Raw genomic sequence first — 18,570 nt, 5'->3', positions numbered from 1 at the left:
AATTAAAAATGTTTTGTTTCTCTAAGGCTGTCATTTTTCTTTTCTCTACACTAAATGAAATAGTTTGTGATCCTTTACAATAGAACTACAGTGTATGTCACAGAAGGTAGGTCTCCGAGGGGCTAAATGTGTGGCAAAAGTAGACAGCACAGTCCAACCACTGTAGGGTTGAAATATGAAAAACTAGTGTCACAGGCCACCAAGAAGACTCTGAAGCCTTTTTGGGGGAGAATTTGATAAAGCCAGAAAGGTACAAATAGGGACTGTTGAGACTGGCCTTTCAGTGGATTAAACTATAGAAGGAAAAAAGAGATTCCTTGACATTGGTGATAATATGTTGTTATCAGGTATAACAATTTATAGTAATGGTAATACAGAGATTTTTTTTTCCAGTGGAATATAAGGTTTATGTCTTCAATTCTAAAGATTCATAGATGAAATGAGGAAAATAGTGTCCTTCCTAATTAACATGTCCCATGTACCATTGTGTTTAGGTACTTTCTACTATAAACTGAATTTTAAAATCTTGGATAAAGTATACTCACAAATACTTGAAATCTTACCCAGTTTGACATTTGTAAGATTTTCGGCCAGGTGAGGTGGCACACGCCTGTAATCCCAGCACTTTGGGGGGCCAAGGCGGGCAGATCACCTGAGGTCAGGAGTTTAAGATCAGCCTGGCCAAAATGGTGAAACCGCATCTCTACTAAAAATACAAAAATTAGCTGGGCATGGTGGGCGCCTGTAGTCCCAGCTACTCAGGAGGCTGAGGCAGGAGAATCGCTTAAACTTGGGAGGCGAAGGTTGCAGTGAGCCGAACTCCATCTCAAAAAACAACAACAAACAAACAAACAAACAAAACACTATAAACCAAAATGTAGAGAATTACTTTTAGATTTTGTTTTTTCAACTCTGAGTTGCCTCCGAAAACTTTTAAAAGAATTGTCTCATTTTTCATGGCCTTTGTGCTACATTTTAAGCACTCAATCTGTTTAAGGAGGTAACACTATTCTACTGTAATTAAACTGTTCAGATTAATTTTTTTTTTTTTTTTGAGACGGAGTCTTGCTCTGTCCCCCAGGCTGGAGTGCAGTGGTGCGATCTCGGCTCACTGCAAGCTCCGCCTCCCGGGTTTACGCCATTCTCCTGCCTCAGCCTTCCGAGTAGCTGGGACTACAGGCACCCGCCACCTCGCCCGGCTAGTTTTTTTTTGTGTGTGTGTTTTTAGTAGAGACAGGGTTTCACCGTGTTAGCCAGGATGGTCTCGATCTCCTGACCTTGTGATCCGCCCGCCTCGGCCTCCCAAAGTGCTGGGATTACAGGCTTGAGCCACCGCGCCCGGCCCAGATTAATTTTTTTTTAAGGCATAAAGGAAGTGGTTAGCTATGATGATCTGTAGTTTCTTGTTAGATGATTATTTTACAATTGTTCCTCTAGAAGTGATGAATGATTTCCTTTATAACCAGCTGTCAGTAAAAAAGTTTTCATTATGAGTATGTTGACGTATCCTTTGTCCTTGTCCTTTTCATTTAGTTAAAGTAACCAGTAGCTCCTATTTCTGTGAACTTAAAAAAGGTACTGTTAAAAAAGTTCTGACCTTTGTGATAAGAGCTGTGAGTGAAGTCAAAGCTGATGGGATGCTGGGTTCTTGGGTAATAAATCCTGTTACAACAAAAGAAAAAGCACGACAACTTGGGTAACTTTAGGGAAAGGAGCAGAGTTCTCCATTTCATGTGGACTTCGTATCAGGTGGAGCATTTGCTTGAGGGTTTCTGTACCACTCTATTCTGTTCTTCCCCTGAGTCATTACTGCTGTTACAGGATTTAAATCCCTTGATGATGTGTTGAGACTTTGGGCAAACATTACTTGACCATGGAGTTATTAGGTAGTAACAGACTTGATTGCAATGCAATGAATTGCCAGAGTGAGTAACTTGATGGAGGATGTATTGGTTCTTGGGGCAAAAGTCCTTATACCGACAGCCAAGGACTAGAGCTGTAGACTCAGTGGTAGGTGGTGGTGGTTCTCACAGACTTGTGTAGTGGGAGAAGGAGTGACTATTAAGGCTTTGTTTTGAGAGAGACAGAGAGAGAATTGACTTGAGGCTGGAAACTACAAAGTAGACATGAGATTACTGCAGTAGTCTTAAATGATCCTTACAAGCATCCTGTTGGAGTCAGGGTGAATTGGATCACTTCACTTCTATAGGATCTGGATTATGACTGATGTCTGTGTTCCTCGTCACTAAAATGAAGTGGTATTTCTCCAAGGCCTCTTTTCACTCTAGAATTACATGCATTTTTGAAATGTTGAATATTTTCTAAAACAGCCTCCTTTCCATTCCCATAAGAAAAAAGTTGTTATGCAGTGATACCCGATGTCTGGGTATTTACCAGTGAGCTCTTTGCTTTTAGGCTTTCATCGTTCTGTGTTCTTTGTTTGCCAAGTAGGATGCTCACTTGCAGGATGCAGTCGTTTTCCCATTCTACTTTTAAGTTTTCCTGTGTCTGTTACTGTCCGTACAGATAGTGAAAGGCTTCAGCTCAGTCCTGTGGGGAGATCACTTCGAGTTTCTGGATTTGGGTGTGCTGTGATGGAGTGACTGAGATCACTGTTGGTGGTGAGTGAACGGTCTCATGGAGCTGGGGTTGCCTTGCTTTTGTTTACTCATGACTCTGCAAGGCAGCCTGTGGGAAAATGGCAAGGCCTGGCTTCTTAGAACCACAGGCCTCCAGAGGGAGTTGAATTAATGTGCAGAGTTGAATCAGGAAAGTTCAGGGGCAGTGTAGTTTACTCCCTTATTCCAGTGCCCACACTCACTACAAATGTGTTTACATTAAACTTTTGCCAAATCCCCCTTAGTTTAAAAGGGAGGCTTTACATAAATGGAAAAGCTGAGGCTAAAAGGTCTAAACTTCTCTCATCTTTGTTGCTTATTGCAGCTTTCATTATAGATGCTGCGAGTACTTAGCAGTCCTAAGAAACTCCCATTACTCTTGTTTCCCTTTTAGCTTAGAGCTGGGATCCAGAGTAGTTAACTAAGCGGCCCGGCGAGCCCCTTGTCAGGAGGATGGCCTGCCGCTGAAGGCGGTTGAATTTCGTATGTGTCTTAGTCTCTTTAGGCTGCCATAACAGATGCCATAGACTGGGTGGCTTAAACAATAGATGTTTATTTCCTCACACTTGTGGAGGCTAGAAGTCCCAGAGCAAGGTGCCAGCAGATTGGGTTCCTGGCTTGCAGACAGCCATCTTCTCATCGTGCCCTCACATGGCATTGGGGCTGGAGAGTACAGGGAGAGAGACTGAGAAAGAAGAAGCTCTGGTCTCTTTTCCTCTTCTTATAAGGACACTGATCCCGTCATGTGGACTGCAGCCTCATGATCTCATCTAAACCTAATTACCTTCCAAAGGTCTCACCTCCAAATACTGTCACTTTGGGGGTTAGGGCTTCAACATAGGAATTTAGGGGGGAACTCAGCATTCACTTGGTAACTCTGTGTGTGTGTGTGCGTGCGCGTGTGTGTGCATGTGTACATGTAGAGCAGGCTTGATTGTCCACCTGACAGCCATTGCCATCCCCTCTTCCGTGCTCAATGCCAATTTGCGTTTTCCTGGCACCCTTTGTGGCTGGAGTGGTCATGTGACACTGTTCTGGCCAATGAGGGGATGGAGGAAGGCCCCCAGGGGCTTCTGGGAGTGCCTTACCTTCCAGCTGGAGAGAGCCCTCCTCAGGGGCTGTCCCTGCCTTCCCTTATTCCCATGTGTGCCTGGGGCAGCTGAGGCAGGGCTAGGAGAAGAGCCCAGGTCCCTCCTGCCACCTGCAAGTGCTGAAGCAGCCCTGGGCCAACTCCAACATTCTCGTGTGAGCTGCAGAGGAGCCCCGCGCTTCCAGCTACTTGCAGCTAGGTGTTGTTACCTGCGTCCCACACATCCTTATGGAACTGTCTACGAGGGCACACGTGCCTCCCCTGGAACTGGCAGGAGGTGCTCTCGGAGAGCATCTGGTCCCTCAGGCCTCCCTGTGCCTCCCCCTGGACCCCCAGGGTGTCCGTGTTCAGAGTTGTTGACCCTTGGGTGGGTCTGTTGCGTCTGCTGTCTTCTCCTCCAGGCTGGGAGCTCCTGGACCACGTCTTGCTCCCCTCTCGATCCTCAGGCCCACCCTGTGCTCCCCCGTAGGAGACATAGCAACCGGTTAAGCCAGCCAGGTTCAGTCAACCAGAGAGCGCTCTGGGTCCTGGGCTTGCTGACAGCTGTTGCTTTACTCCTTTCTTGCTTTTGGTGTCTTCCCTAAGAAACCTGCCTATTGGTTGTTCACAGAAAGCCCACGAGGTGGCCTGAAGAGAGGGAAGTAAGAAAACAGACTTGAATTAAAAGGACCTGGGCCATGGAAATAGCTGTTCTCTAGGGTTTGGTTAGAGACAGACAATCCTCCAAAGACCCAGACAGATGTGTCCCGGTCCTCATGCTCAGTGTTCATTGCAGAAGCAGAAATCAAATAAGAGCCAACTTAAATTCTTTCAATTATGGAACATTTTAAGCCTACAGAAAAAACACATCATTGTTACCGTTGTTTCTGGCATTAAGGTCTCTTTTTTCTTTTTAAGAGTGAAAAATGAAGTTTTCCAGACAAACACTTCACTAATTCAGTATTTCAAAAGTGAAATACAGGCTGAACATCCCAAATCTGATATCTGAAATGCTCCAAAATTCAAAAGTTTTTGAGCACCAACATGCTCAAAGGAAATGCTCACTGGAGCATTTCAGAGTGTAGATACTCAGAAATATTCCAAACACTCGCAAATGTTCTAAAATCGGAAAAGCTTTGAAATCTGAAACACTTGTGGTGTTTCGGATAAGGGATGCTCAACCTGTAGTAAGTGAGTGGTTGGAAGTTAGAACATACTCTTCCATAGAAACAAACCTATTTGACCCACAGTTTGGCCAATATATGGAGATTTGAGATGAAAAAGTTATAAAATGATAGGATGACTGGCTGTCATTTTACCAGTAAGGAAACAAACCCAGAGAGCGAAGTCAGGATTTAGGTTTGTGGACCTTTTATTTAAGGTTCTTTCTACTCTGCCATACGTTACTAGTTACTTCAGACAGTGTCTAATTTCATCAGCCAAAAACCACCGGGAACACAACGTGTAGTTATACAGAAGTTGGCTTCATTTAGTTGCTTCTGCTGGGACCGGTGTACCCAGAAGAACCCTGGGATTATTTTGGAAAGGCAGACTTGGGTTTGTGGTTGGACTGGGTGGTTTGAAGGTGGAATTAGGGAAATAGGGCCAGATCTGGGTTGGATGTGGCCAGGAGGTAGGAACAATTCAGTGATTGGGTATCCCAACAATTTTTATCTAGGAGGTAGGAGATTAAAGTAGAGTTACAGTGGCCGTGCAGTAAAGGATTTGCAGTCATACATGTTGGTGAGAAGAGGGGGCATCTGGTTTATTTTTGGTAGCGTGGGCCCATCTGTGTCATTTTTTGAGCCTTCATTATGTTCTGATGGGATTATTGGGGTCGAGTTGTCAATTAGACTGGTCTTTACTTTGGTGGTTGGTAGGGTTGAATTTAATTTGTTCACCAACTTACTTAATTTCATTTGGAATGCTGATGCTTGAGGAATAGTAGGTTTTAATAGGAGCAAGATGCAGTGGGAAGTAGAGACTCAGAGGATGTCTAAATAACTGTGTCTGAGCAGTCACTGGTTTTTAAACATTGTAGCTGCTCGGTGGTAATACTGCAAATTTAAAAAAAGGCAGTAGTTTTCTCCTAGCTTGAGAAGCTTTAAAAATCATCATGATGACTTTGTACTTCTTAAAACTTGATCAGCTATAGAAGCAGATAAAACTGTCGAGCTGTTATTAAAGTGTACTTATAGTTGAAACATATTTTACAGTCTTCAAAGATGCCATCCAGCTACTGATCCAGAGGTAGCGTTAATGGTGGTGTTACTCACAGTGCCACAACACCCATAATTCAGTAGAAAATGTGAGCAATCCATTTAGAAAATTTGCAAAGCAGTCAGAAGTGAGAGGCAGTGTTGGGTAGTGAAGAGTGGACCGGACTCTGATCTTGGTCCTAGTCCGAGCTTTGCCACTGTGTGGTCCAGAATGTCTTTGCCACTCTCTTAACTTAGTCATTTCATCTCTGGGCCTCAGTTTCCTCATCTGTCCTAATGAGGAAGTTGAACACATGGTCTCTGTGTTCCTTCTACAGTTTCTATCATTAAGTCTGTTTGAAGATAGTCTCTTCTTTTGAAAGTATTAGTTTGTGGCCGGGCGCGGTGGCTCACACCTGTAATCCCAGCACTTTGGGAGGCCGAGATGGGCAGATCATGAGGTCAGGAGATCGAGACCATCCTGGCTAACACGGTGAAACCCCGTCTTCATTAAAAATACAAAAAAAAATTAGCCGGCCGTGGTGGCAGGCACCTGTAGTCTCAGCCACTTGGGAGGCTGAGGCGGGAGAATGGCGTAAACATGGGAGGCGGAGCTTGCAGTGAGCCGAAATCGTGCCACTGCACTCCAGCCTGGGCGACAGAGCAAGACTCCGTCTCAAAAAAAAAAAGAAAGTATTAGTTTGTTTGGCCAGTTGGGCCAGGTCCTAAATATTATGGAATTATTTTTCAGCTTTTGAAGACAGGAATGTTTGAGGGCTTTGAAAGCTAGCCCAGCAGGAAGCTTTTCGTGGTCTGTGTAGTTTCCTTCCTCTCATGAATGATTAGGCCGAAATCAACCATCTTCTCAGTCCATCCTGTTTGTAGTTTCCTGAGATGAATGACCAGGGTGTTTTCTCCTCAGAAAATAACATAGGGGAAAAGTTCCCGGGGAGGCCTCTTTCTTCGGGAACTTGCAGTTTAGGAATTAAGTGTGATAACTTTATTTTACCAATTTTAATGTTGTGACTGTAAAATAACATAATGTAAATAAGGATTCTGTTACATGCAAGTTTTGAAATCATGCAAACACCAAAAAAGGAAAAGAAGTCAATGAAAACTTGTATAATTTCAAAGATGGTGGCCAGATGGTTTGGAAGCTGTGCATGGGATTGCCGCATGGCTGCTCCACTCCAGCAGGCAACAAGTGCCTCGTGTGTTTAGTCAGTATCATGCTGCATGCCGTCACTGATGGCATTCAAGTTTTTGCTTATGTGTGCTGATATTTAACGTGCACTTAGATCTAAATATTTTTTTTAGCCTTCAAAGATGTCAGCCAGATATTCATCAAGAGGTATATTAATGGGGATGTTAGTGATAGTGCCCAAGACACCCCCAACCCCCAGATCAATAGCTTTGTAACAGAAGCACTAAACTGCTATGAAGATGGTCAGACAACAGTGGGATGCATCCTGCCATTAATTTAGCAGAAATAGCACAGAGCACACGTCCAAATAGGAGAGTTAATATAGAGAGGCGCTGTAGCAAAGCGCCTCAGAGCATGGACTCTGGAGCTGGCTGCGTGATGCTGCCACTTGATAAGCTTTGTAGATTTAGGCAAGTCACCTGGCCTCGCTGGGCCTTAGTTTTCCTGTCTGTACAATGGAATAAATTTAATGTCTACCGCAAAGGTTATATGACACTTAGCAAACATGATGAAAACACAGGTTGCTGGGCCCACCCCCCAGAGACCCTGATTCACTGCATCTCAGGTATTCGCATTTAACTAATTCCATGGTGGTGCCGATGCCTCGGACCCTGGGATGACACTTTGAGGATCACCGTGCTGTGCATTTGTACACACAGACACACACGTAGGCATTTATTTTCCAAAGTAAAGGGCATACTGTTGGGAACCTGATGTTTTTCTCCTATTTAGTGCCTTGTGAATATTTTCCCTTTCATTATTGATTCTAATAAGGAATTATTTTAAGCTGCATTGTATTCCATTATTAGATATTTAAATGGCTTCCATTTTTTCCACTATCATAGACCATGCCGGAATAAATATCATTCTGTGTACACTTGTCTACATCTCTGTTGATCTCTTTACTTCCACTAAAAGTGGAAGTAACCACGTTCAAGGCTGTTTCATGGTAAGGCCTTTTGCTACACATTGCCAACAAACTCTTCAGAAAGAGAGTAGCAGAAATTTATCTTCTTACAAGTGGTCTATGAGAGTAGATGCTGATTTTCTAAATGTAAAGGAATAAGAAAAACTTCATCATTAACTTTTTTCATGTATATTTGGGCTTTGGTGGGAGTAGGCAAGAAGAATATCCGTGGATTTATACAGTAAGCAAAGGTATGTCAGGAAAAACTAGGGAGGAAAAATAGGGCTGAACTGTGGCTTGATTCCAGGAGAGTTTCTGGGATTCAGACTTGAATTAATTGAATGATGCTGTAATGTATAGGTGTTGGTATAGGTGATTTTACGCAAAGAAGAATAAACATTGGCTCACTTTTGTTTATCATATATGGTATGGGTGACTATTGCTGCTAGTTCAAGGGTCTTGATTTTGAAAAAATGTGTTTCTTGACTGTGGGAGCCCCAGGATACAGACTTGTGGTTAAATAACATCTGCTCCACTCTGCCTTCCCGTGTGGGCTTCTGTAATCCTGGGCCAAGCAGTTGAGTCTCTCCTCGGGGGACTTGGAGTGAGGGTGGGTGCAGCTTGGGTAATTCAACATGCGTACCTAAAAACTTACTCAAAGTAGGCTTCATGTAAAGAAGTCATTGGTTCTTGGGAACAGGGGTGAGTGAATGGAGGCCAAGGTGTGGCCCTCCACAGGTCAGTCAGGCCCTCAGGGTGGGACAAGAGCTGTAGGGCTCTTGGTTATAAGCCTGTGTGGTGGAGACCAGCAGATAAGCCAAACTCTTCTCTATTATCAGAACATTTCACTAATAAGGGATCTCAGGGGTCATCTGGCACAGCCTTCTCTTTTTGCAGATAAGGAAGCTAAATAATTTATTATTTCAGTTAAGCTTCACCATATGAGAGTTCTTTGGTTTTTTGTTTGTTTGTTTGTTTGTTTTAAGTTTTTAGGATCAGATAGTGAACCTCAGAACAGAATTGGTTGCTTTTTTTTTCCTGAAAGAGCTGAACTTTAGACAATTGTGGCTGCATGGCAGATGGGCAAAGCAGGAAGGACGCAGTGCAGCTGAGAGCGAGGGTGGACTGTGGTGTCTCATTTGGCCTGGGGAATGGACTAATTTTAGCTCCTCCTGCACCGCTCTGAGTCACAGGTCCTACACCACCGCACCTCTCTCCTAAGCTCAGGACTGCATGCTCCTTCCTGAGTGGTCTCCAAAGCTCAAGTCTGCATGCTTCTTCCTGAGTGGTCTCCAAAGCTCAGGTCTGCATGCTCCTTCCTGAGTGGTCTCCAAAGGCTTCAGAGTGGCCTTGGATGACGAGCTGCTCTCTTCTGTGCCGGTCATGGTTTTTAGAATTTTCATACTGGTTTTCTTCTTGCAATTCAAAAAAAGTGTTTTTTTTATTTTCCTTTTAGTAAAGAAACACGTATGATGGTTATTTCTTTTAAAAAGCAACAGCTCCCCTGAACACCAAACTGTGCCTTTTACCACTGGGTGACACTGTTAGACCACAGAACATGCTTCAGTGGTAAAATCAAGAGTCCTTGAATTTCAGATTTCATCAAGCTACTTTACATAGGAGAGAGAAACTCCAAATCACTTAATAGTCATCTATCAAATGTTATGTGATAAGTGTAATTTATCAATTTTAAGGCCAATGAGTTTAAGGCAATCACTTATTAAAGAAACCATTAATTGGCAGGATTTTGATTGCTTAGAAGTTTTTGCAGATTGATGTGCTGCATGTTAATGAACTACTAATTATTTCATGGGAATATTTATGCAAGCCAAAGTACTAATATATCTATTTCCCACCAGACAAAAGTCTTACGTTCTCTTTCTTTGGCAAAAGACTCACTATTCATACACAGCAGTTAGTGTTACGGACTTTTAGTGAGGATTTTTTTTTTGAGCCATCTTATTCAAGAGGAAGCATGTCTGCTGGTTAGAGAAATGGGTATTGGTTCTCTGTACTGGTATGTGTTAAGAAGATTGTATGTCTTACTAGTTCTGAGCTCTTTTGAGATCAAATGAAGACACAGAATTTGTTTAAAGCATCGGTTGACCTTCCCTACTCTGTTTTTGGGTCCTTTTGGAAATCCGATGTCTGCCTTTCTAAATGTGAAGTGAGCATTATCTGGTCAATTTTGGCTGCCCACCATGTGACTGAAATGTGTGCGAGGTTAAGAAATGAGTGCGAGTTGGGCCTTCCCTTTATGGGCTTAACGTGAGAAAGAAGACAACTTCAAATTTAATTTTAATAGAAGCAGACTTTAGTATCCTAGGAGAGGTATTAATGGAGTCCTGCAGGAAAGTAAAGGGAAAACACTGAGGGGGAGCCAGGGAAGACTTGGTGGGGTAAGTTCCTACATGTGGATACTCTAAGCTACCCATGTTATCCTGTTCACTCAATACTTTTTTTTTTTGTTTTTTTGAGATGAAGTCTCGCTGCATTGCCCAGGCTGGAGTGCAGTGGCGTGATCTTGGCTCACTGCCGCCTCTGCCTCCTGGGTTCAAGCGATTCTTGTGCCTCAGCCTCCTAAGTAGCTGGGATTACAGGTATGCGCCACCGTGCCTGGCTCATTTGTGTGTGTGTGTGTGTGTGTGTGTGTGTGTGTGTGTGTATATATATATAATTTTAAAGTAGAGACGGGGTTTCCCCATGTTGGCCAGGCTGTTCTCAAACTCCTGACCTTACATGATCCGCCTGCTTCAGCCTCTCAAAGTGCTAGGATTACAGGCATAAGCCACCGTGCCCGGCCCATTCAGTAAATTTTAATAAGGTACACACAGTATGACATACAGCCCAGGGCTGGGGAAGGCAATATAGGGGGTAAGACCAGAGGTTTGCAGACCTCTGGAGGTCAGCCAGAGGCACAACAAGTTGGCAGCTCCAGCTTTCTCCTAACTCTTGTGTCTGCTAGTCACTGTGAGGCCACTGCTACTTTGTGTGGCCTATGTACAAGCCGTCGTGCCAGGGCAGAGGGGAGAGGATGGAAGTCACTCAGAGGTCTTTTCCCTTCTGCAGAGATTCACTTCTGTGTCCTTCAAGGGGAGACAATGTGGAAACACGTGGGAAATTAGCTCACTGGGTGGGGAAGTGCCTGTGGCAAGGGGCGTCCAGGGCAGTTCTTCCACAGCAGTTCAGACAGGAGGAGATGTCTCCAAAGGAGAGGCCCCAGGAAGACTGGGGGAGGCAGGCTGTGAGCTGGTCTTTGCAAGGTGCCTGGAGTTTGACTGGCCAGTGGGGGCGGATTTCTGCCCAGGGGGAAATAGGGAGCAGGGGTGGAGATGGGAACGTGCGTGGGCTTGGTGTGTACTGGCTGCCTGGAGTTGGTGCCAGAGAGTTAAGAACCACACATTTGAAAAGGTAATTGAGGACTCCGCTATCGAGAAGGGGGCCACAGAAGGCCAAGCAGTTTAGCGTCCTCTCTTGAGGTGACCACTGATGCTTAGCTCGGTGGCCCTGATCTGATGAAATGAGTTAGCTCATTGGATTTGACTGAGGATGCAGCTGGATTGGGGGAAAGGCAGCCGGGGGGATGGAGGCCGTGGAGAAACCAAGTGCATCATTCCTAGGATGAGGGATGAGCGGCTGGTGATAGGGGATGATTTTCAGATGCGTTTATGGAAGGGAACTGATGATCGATTCTGTACTTAGGGTTGAAACCTGTGAGATAGAACCTTTTGGAGAAATAAGGAAGTTAAGGGAAGACTGCGAGGGGTTGTTTCTCAGCTGAAGAATGATGTGTATGCTGTCGTCTCTGTTGCTTTTGAGAAACAATAGCTCCAACTCAAATTTGCCTGGGATGACTTCCGCTGCAGTGTAGGCCTTCTGGGGTGGGGTCGGCTCTGTCGTTTGAGTGTCGTTCCCAGCACCTGGGCAGTGTCTGGCACCCGGGAGGCCTTCAGTAAATGGTGAGTAAGGTGGAGCTCGACTCGATGTCTGTTGATTCTGAGGTGAACATTCCAGTGCGAAGTTGGTATTTCAGAGCCAGAGCTCGGGAAGACAGGAACGATCTTCACACACACTTCAGAAACAGCTCATGGAGCAGAAGGGGTAAAGGTGTGTGGGGTCTCCAGAGGCATGACCGAGAGAAGAGGACAGGGCTGTGGCCACCTGCCTGGGCTGCTGGTGGCGTTAAAGGGAGGGAAGAGGAAGTGTGGGCAGAAAGGTGGGAGAGGACAGGGGGAGGGTGGTCCACGGGCTGCCTTTGCATCAGCAAGGAGATGGACACCGGCCCCAGACCCAGGAGATGCCCAGGAGAGTGTCACCAAAGAAGGGAGCCCTGGATGACCTGAGGAAAGTCCCCCGGGTGTGGACTGTCATGTGGATAGTAACATGCTGTTGCTGTGAATATTTGAAGAATGACACTTGTTTTCTGTTATTGACCACTGATCACAGCCCTTGGGGGCAGACCTTGAGGGCCAGAGGCACAGGCACTTCTTACCGGAAATAACACCTGACAGGCCAAGTGACACTGCCAGCGCCTGGGGAGCAGTTGGTCTGGGGAACGTTAGCCAAGGCCCTTCTCAGGGGGAAATTTCTCTAGAATAGTTCTCAGGCCCAGCCATTGTCCTGGGAATAAGCCCAAATGCACCTGTTTGGTTGATAAACATTCTGTGCTTTGGGGCCTCAGATGGGACTGACTAGGCTGGGGCACCCAGAGCTGCAGAGCAGAGCAGGCTCCGACTGTGTGTCACCTCCATACGGTGAAGATGGCAGACGTCTGGTCACCCTTCTCGTTTCTCCCATAGATGTGCTGCTGTTGGCTGAGCCCAGGGGACATTCCTCCCTCCCACCACGTACTACTCACAGGACGAGGGTAGCTCTGCAGTCTACCAGGGAATTCTGGAATCTGCACAGGAGGGGAGGAAGTGAGGCTGTGGGCTTTGTGTCTTATCTGCAGTCCTAGGACTTTCAACTGAGTGAAAAAAGTCACCAAGGATCAGCCTCTTGCCGAGACAAGGGGCTGTTATAGTTGGCTGTGGGCCCTTGAAGGATTTTATTCACCCTTTAAACCATTTTTACCTCCTCCCCTGAGCTAGGAATTGAATGACTTTTTATTTTCTATTAGTTTTCTTCTATCTAGAGACTTCTTGTTCTCACACCCTAGAGTATTTTTGTTTTTGTTTTCATTTTCTCTCTATATTTTGTCTTCAGTCTTTTCTAAGTTTGTTTGAATATCCAATTTCCTGGCAAAACTAGATTATGCAAGAGCTGCTTTATTTTTTTTAACTTTGGCTTTGATCATAATATATTTGGACAATATAGAAAATGCCTCTTTTTAGCCAAGATTGAGACTTCGGGGAGGTGTAAGGCTGAAGAAATTTAGTTGCAGGAGTAATTTGCTAGTTTCCATGGAAAGCAACCCAAACTGTCATTGGTTGACCATCAGCCTCACTTTCTTCTGACAGATAGCAGCTGGGTCTTGGGTTACCCAACTTTGGCACAAGCCTCTGTGAGATCCTGCTCCAGTCATTGCCTTTCTTCCACAACACTTTCTCCCTCCCTGTTCCCTCTCTGTCATCCCTTCCTGTCCACACTGGAAAAATGAACAGAGGCCAAGACTGGGTTCATCATTATTCTTTGTCTAAACTAGTATACTTGCGGTATATGGTCATTCACTTTCATGTTGATGGAACTTTAACAGAGAGTTGGAGTATTGAATTAGTTTGTTGGGACTGTTTGCCCACTTCGTTGAGCTTCTGTCATGTGGGCAAGTACTATGGATGGTAGATGTTTTCCATGAGTTTTTGAGAATGCTGAGATCAACTCTGCACGTGCAAGTGTATTAGCTCTGATTTCCAGTTGAGGAAATCAAGACTCAAGTTAAATAATTTTATAAAATCACATAATTGATGAGTGACCTAACAAGGGATTCTCATTCAAGATGGGTGGTCTTCAAGCCTGATGCTTTTTTCCGTTACGCTGTATAACTTCCCATGGGTTGTGCACGGTTTAAGATGGATGAAATGACAGAACTGTCATAATGCAGCAGCTACCAAGTGATTTCTGGATAGTAATTTTAATAGCTGTTGAACATGTACTCTTACACGTGCAGAGGGGGGCATGCACCAAAAAAGTGTACTGATTGAGGGCGAATTTTCAGAGGGAACACACCTGTGTCACCAGAATCTGTATAATCCAGAAACAATCTTTTCCAGACCCTGGAAGCCCCATTTGTACTGCCGTCTGTTCACTCCCAAAATAACCGTTATCCTGACACCTAACATCAAAGGTTGGTTTTGCCTGGTTTTGAACATTATGTACGTGGACGCATGCAGTATATACTCTTCTGCATCTGGCTTTGTTTGCTCAACATTGTATTTGTGAGATTCAACTGTGCTTTGCTTGCAGAATTGTTGGTTCATTCTCATTGCTGGGTAGTATTCCACTTTATCAGCACACCGCTGTTTACTTACCCATCCTACTGTTAGTGGACATTTGAGTTGCCTCCAGTTTGGGACTATTATGAATGGCACTGCCATAAACATTCTTATAAAAACATTTATATTAATATGTTTGAATGAAATTTGTCTTTCCTGCCTCCCGTCTAACTTTAATGTCATCCATTGCAAGATGTTTTCTGTTTGGGATCGTAAAGCTGTGATATTAGAAAGCTTCCAGCGTCCTGTTGAGAGACAGGAAATCATTCTGTTAAACTCAAACCTGGTTCCTCCATCGTCATCCCAGCCCATGGAGTGCCTAAGAGCTTGCTTTTGGAATTACACAGACTCAAGGTCAAATCTGGGTAGCCTTGGGCAGCAAGTGACAGCGTTATTGTTACTAATTTATTCTTACTCGTTGCCAGTGACAGCACTCATAGCAGGTGACATCTGTTGAAGTCTTACTGTGTTGTAGACATTGTGTTTGGTGCATTTCTTTCTTTCTTTTTTTTTTTTTTTTTTTGAGGCAAAGTCTTGCTCTGTCTCCAGGCTGGAGTGCAGTGATGCAATCTCAGTCCACTACAACCTCCACCTCCTAGGTTCAAGTGATTCTCCTGCCTTAGCCTCCCAAGTAGCTGGTATTACAGGAACGCACCACCACACCCAACTAATTTTTGTATTTTTAGTAGAGGGTTTCACCGTGTTGGCCAGGATAGTCTCCATCTCTGGACCTCATGATCCGCCCGCCTCAGCCTCCCAAAGTGCTGGGATTACAGGTGTGAGCCACCGCGGCCCGGTGGGTGCATTTCTTATTTACTCTTCATAGCAACCCTGTGAGATCTATCAGTCCTTTTTCATTGTTGCTGTTGTTGAACCGGCGAAGGCCCTTACCCAAGATCACACTTAGAGCAAGTGAGGAAGCTGGAATGCAGATGCAGGGAGCCCCACTCTAACCCATGCTCTTGAAACTGTCAGCCTCATTTGGAGACTGGGGAGTCATGACCCCGACCTCGTGGGCTGTATGAGGACCAAGTGACGGGGGAAGCTTACATATACCCCCAGGTGACATGGACACCAGCTCCAGGATGGATTCCTTTCACCACATCTCTCAGAATGGCCAACTGCTTTTGGGGTGTGCTTTGACTACAGTGCAGGAGGGCAGAGCGGGCATGGCTGCCCCACTCTGGCTGTCCTAAGGAAAGCGGACCTGCCATTCCGGCTCTGGACACCTCATTAGTTGAGGAGCCGTCGCCATCTACTGGTCGTTCCCACCTCACTTGGGCCAGCTTCTGGTTGCTGTAGGCAGATGTCTGTCGGATATTTCTTGCCTTCCGTAGTACTCTACTCACTCCCTCCTCCTCTGCCATTTTCTAAATATAAAATATGTGCCTTATTTGTAAAAATACATTTTCGGGGGATGAAAAAATTGATGAGAAAATGAATGTGATACTTTCCCAAGAGCCTCACTGTTTGGCATTTGTACAACAGCATATTGGCAGCAAATTTGTTGAGCTCGTCATTATTTTAAATGACCGTCCTGGGAAGCCACAGGGGACTGTCCTACAGCTGTAGTGGGCCTTGACAGAGATGAAACAATAACATTTCTGCACTTACACATAAGACTCTGGTGGGACGTCGTTTCTAAGCCTTGGTGCACCAGGTTGGTGGCCACAGAAATCCCCTGGGCACTTGTCTGTTGCCTTTGATTTCCAGGTGATGCCAGTGTCTCTTGGTCTAAGATGGAAACTTTTAGGTTTGCCTTAGGGCTAGGCAAGTCAGGAGTTTGTGATGAAGCCAACTGCACTTTGGTAAAAATTCTTACTGGAACTCAGACTCCTGCCTGTCTGGGAACTGTGGGTGCTGAGAGGGAGGCTTTGGATCCGAGCCGTGTCTTTCCGTTTTCAGGCTGACCTGGTCTGGAGTTTGCCGCCTCCACCTTACGTAACTTGGGTTTCTCAGGGTATTGCCAGAGGGTTGCCAGAATCTTAGAGACAGCTTAGGAAACAGATTCTCCAAAAATACCTTGGAATTACTTTCAACTTTCCAGAAGTTATGACAGTTCAAAAGTTTGTTTCGTTTTGGTTGGTAGTAGACACCTGTAAACTGTACACATTACCATGTGCCAAGAGATTGTTTCAGAAAGGATTCAAGTGTTAGTGCTTCTAGATAGAATTAGGTCTTAAATATTTAGGTAAACATGAAAGTTAGCATAATCTCTAAGTTCTGATTTTTAAATCTTATAGGATTAGGTTTTGAATTTATTGTATCTGTTTGATGTAGAAATATGCAGATATGGAGCCAGAGCAGTCTGCTGGGGCAAGCCAGCTACGGTCAGCATTCGTTTTATCAGCCCAGTTGTGAAAGTTTTCCGAGGGAATGGTAATTCACCTCTGGAAAGCAGTCAGCAGAAGTACCCGGGATAGCCAGAGAGCTGGGCCCAGAGTGAACTTTGGAAAGGGAAAAACATGAAAAGCAAGGACTCAAAATCCATCTGTAAGCATGGGATTTCCCAATTCTCTGGGATAGTAGAGTCAAATAATGACTTCCATGTGTTGCTTAGTGGAAATTAAAGGTAGAATTCTGATCAGGCAGCATTTTTCAGTGCATAGTGTATCTTCTGAAATACAATTCTCTTTTATTATTCATTAGCTTAAAAATCTGTTGAGTCCCCTCCGTTCAGAACAGCACGAGAGGCCCTTGTCATCAGGGCTGCCTGTTTCTTGCCCTACTCTGAATGACTGGAGCCATTCAGAACTTCATGCAGCACCTTGGCAGTGTGATAGATAGACCTTTTTAGACTTTGCAGAAGCTTCTTATGTTAGTGGCATGAATGGGTTCAAGAACCATTGAATGTTATCAGTGAGAAAGTCTGCGGGTCATTCAACTGAAGTAACATTTTTGAAGAAATCGAAGCCCAGAGAAGTAGAGTTTCCTATACAGAGATTTCCAGGCCTCTAAATAAAGTATGAAATGTTGCTCGTCACATAGTTGGGCTTATAATAGCTTCTGTTGAGTTCTCATGTTTGTGCCAGGGATTAGAGAGAGCCCTTGCATACACATTTTACTCAATTTTTACAACATTCGTTTTACACATAGAACTGGGGGTCAGGGAAGTTAAACTTTGTCCAGGATCTCAAACCAGTTTTATTTTTCCTTCACTGAGCTGGTGCTGGTTTTCCTTAATTGACTTGATACATTTTAAAAAAAATGACTTTGAGTAAGTTACTTGACCAGTGAAGTGACTGTGACAAGATTATCTTTGTGTTTATTTCTAGAAACGATGTTTCATGTCAATAATATTTGCCTGCAAAGTACTTGTACCTCTAGACATTTCTACCACATCTTTACTCTCAGGCTCCTGGATTCTTGATGCCCAGTGAGGAAATGTACCTGGCCGCTCAGCCCCACTTTCTGCACTGTACCTTGTGGTGGTGGAATCCAGATGGCTCGGGGCACCCTCTGTCGTTAGCCCATGCCTTTGTTACTTCATTTAGGTAATACTTACTGAACAAGTCCAAGGGGTCAAAGGAATAGGAACATAAACCAGACATGTTCTTTGCAGTGAAGAGAGGATAAGATTTATATCCACGTTGCTGTAATACAAAGGTGGTGGTCGACGAATACTAGGAAAAGAGAACAAAGAACATCCCATGGAATTTGGGAAGGTGTCCGGGCAGATGTGGCGTTTGTTTGAATCTGCCGGATGTGTGGGTTTGGCTCTGTGGAGGTCTCGGGCTGCAGTGGGAAAAGGCTCAACATGCCTTTGGAGGGAGCAGTGCTGCTGTGAGCACGCTGGTGGAGGAAGGCGGGGTGCAAGGATGTGCAGAGCAAGAATATTGGTTTCAGCTTGATTGGGAGATAGGATTTGTGAGATGCAAGAGTTCCCTTATACCAGAGTTGTACTTTCCAGCGTTGGTAGCAGTGAGCAAGACGGCTGGCAGAAGGAAGAGAGCTTTGAAGAAGGTCATTGTGATGGTTATTGCCATGTGCTAGTCACAGGTCCAGGATGGGGTGTCACTGAGAAGCAGCTGGAACCCAGATCCCACATGGTTCTCCCAGCACCACTGCCCTGAGTGCAGAGACTCAAGGAGGGGGTTGCTCCCGGCCCGTTTACCCCCTTGTTAGTAAATGACTGTTTCCCAG

General features: G+C 44.9%; 1 protein-coding gene across 10 annotated transcripts in view; it reads left to right on the top strand.

Moving 5' to 3' along the window:
* The window catches only part of FAM107B (family with sequence similarity 107 member B), an 87,148-nt gene that overhangs the window by 52,854 nt on the left and 15,724 nt on the right, over positions 1–18,570 (top strand). Inside the window, exon 2 of one of the 10 annotated variants that reach the window (XM_045399598.2) lies at positions 17,782–17,921. The exons of the other annotated variants lie outside the window; for them this stretch is intronic. Within the exon in view, the coding sequence (XP_045255533.1) occupies positions 17,900–17,921 (22 nt within the window). The 5' untranslated portion in view covers positions 17,782–17,899. The remainder of the gene's footprint in view (positions 1–17,781; positions 17,922–18,570) is intronic. 10 annotated transcript variants of the gene reach the window in all.

Source organism: Macaca fascicularis, chromosome 9 (genome assembly GCF_037993035.2).
Source record: "Macaca fascicularis isolate 582-1 chromosome 9, T2T-MFA8v1.1".
NCBI classification, from domain to species: domain Eukaryota; kingdom Metazoa; phylum Chordata; class Mammalia; order Primates; family Cercopithecidae; genus Macaca; species Macaca fascicularis.
Note: the sequence above shows the minus strand (reverse complement) of the source record. Positions and strands in the feature narration are given on the sequence as shown.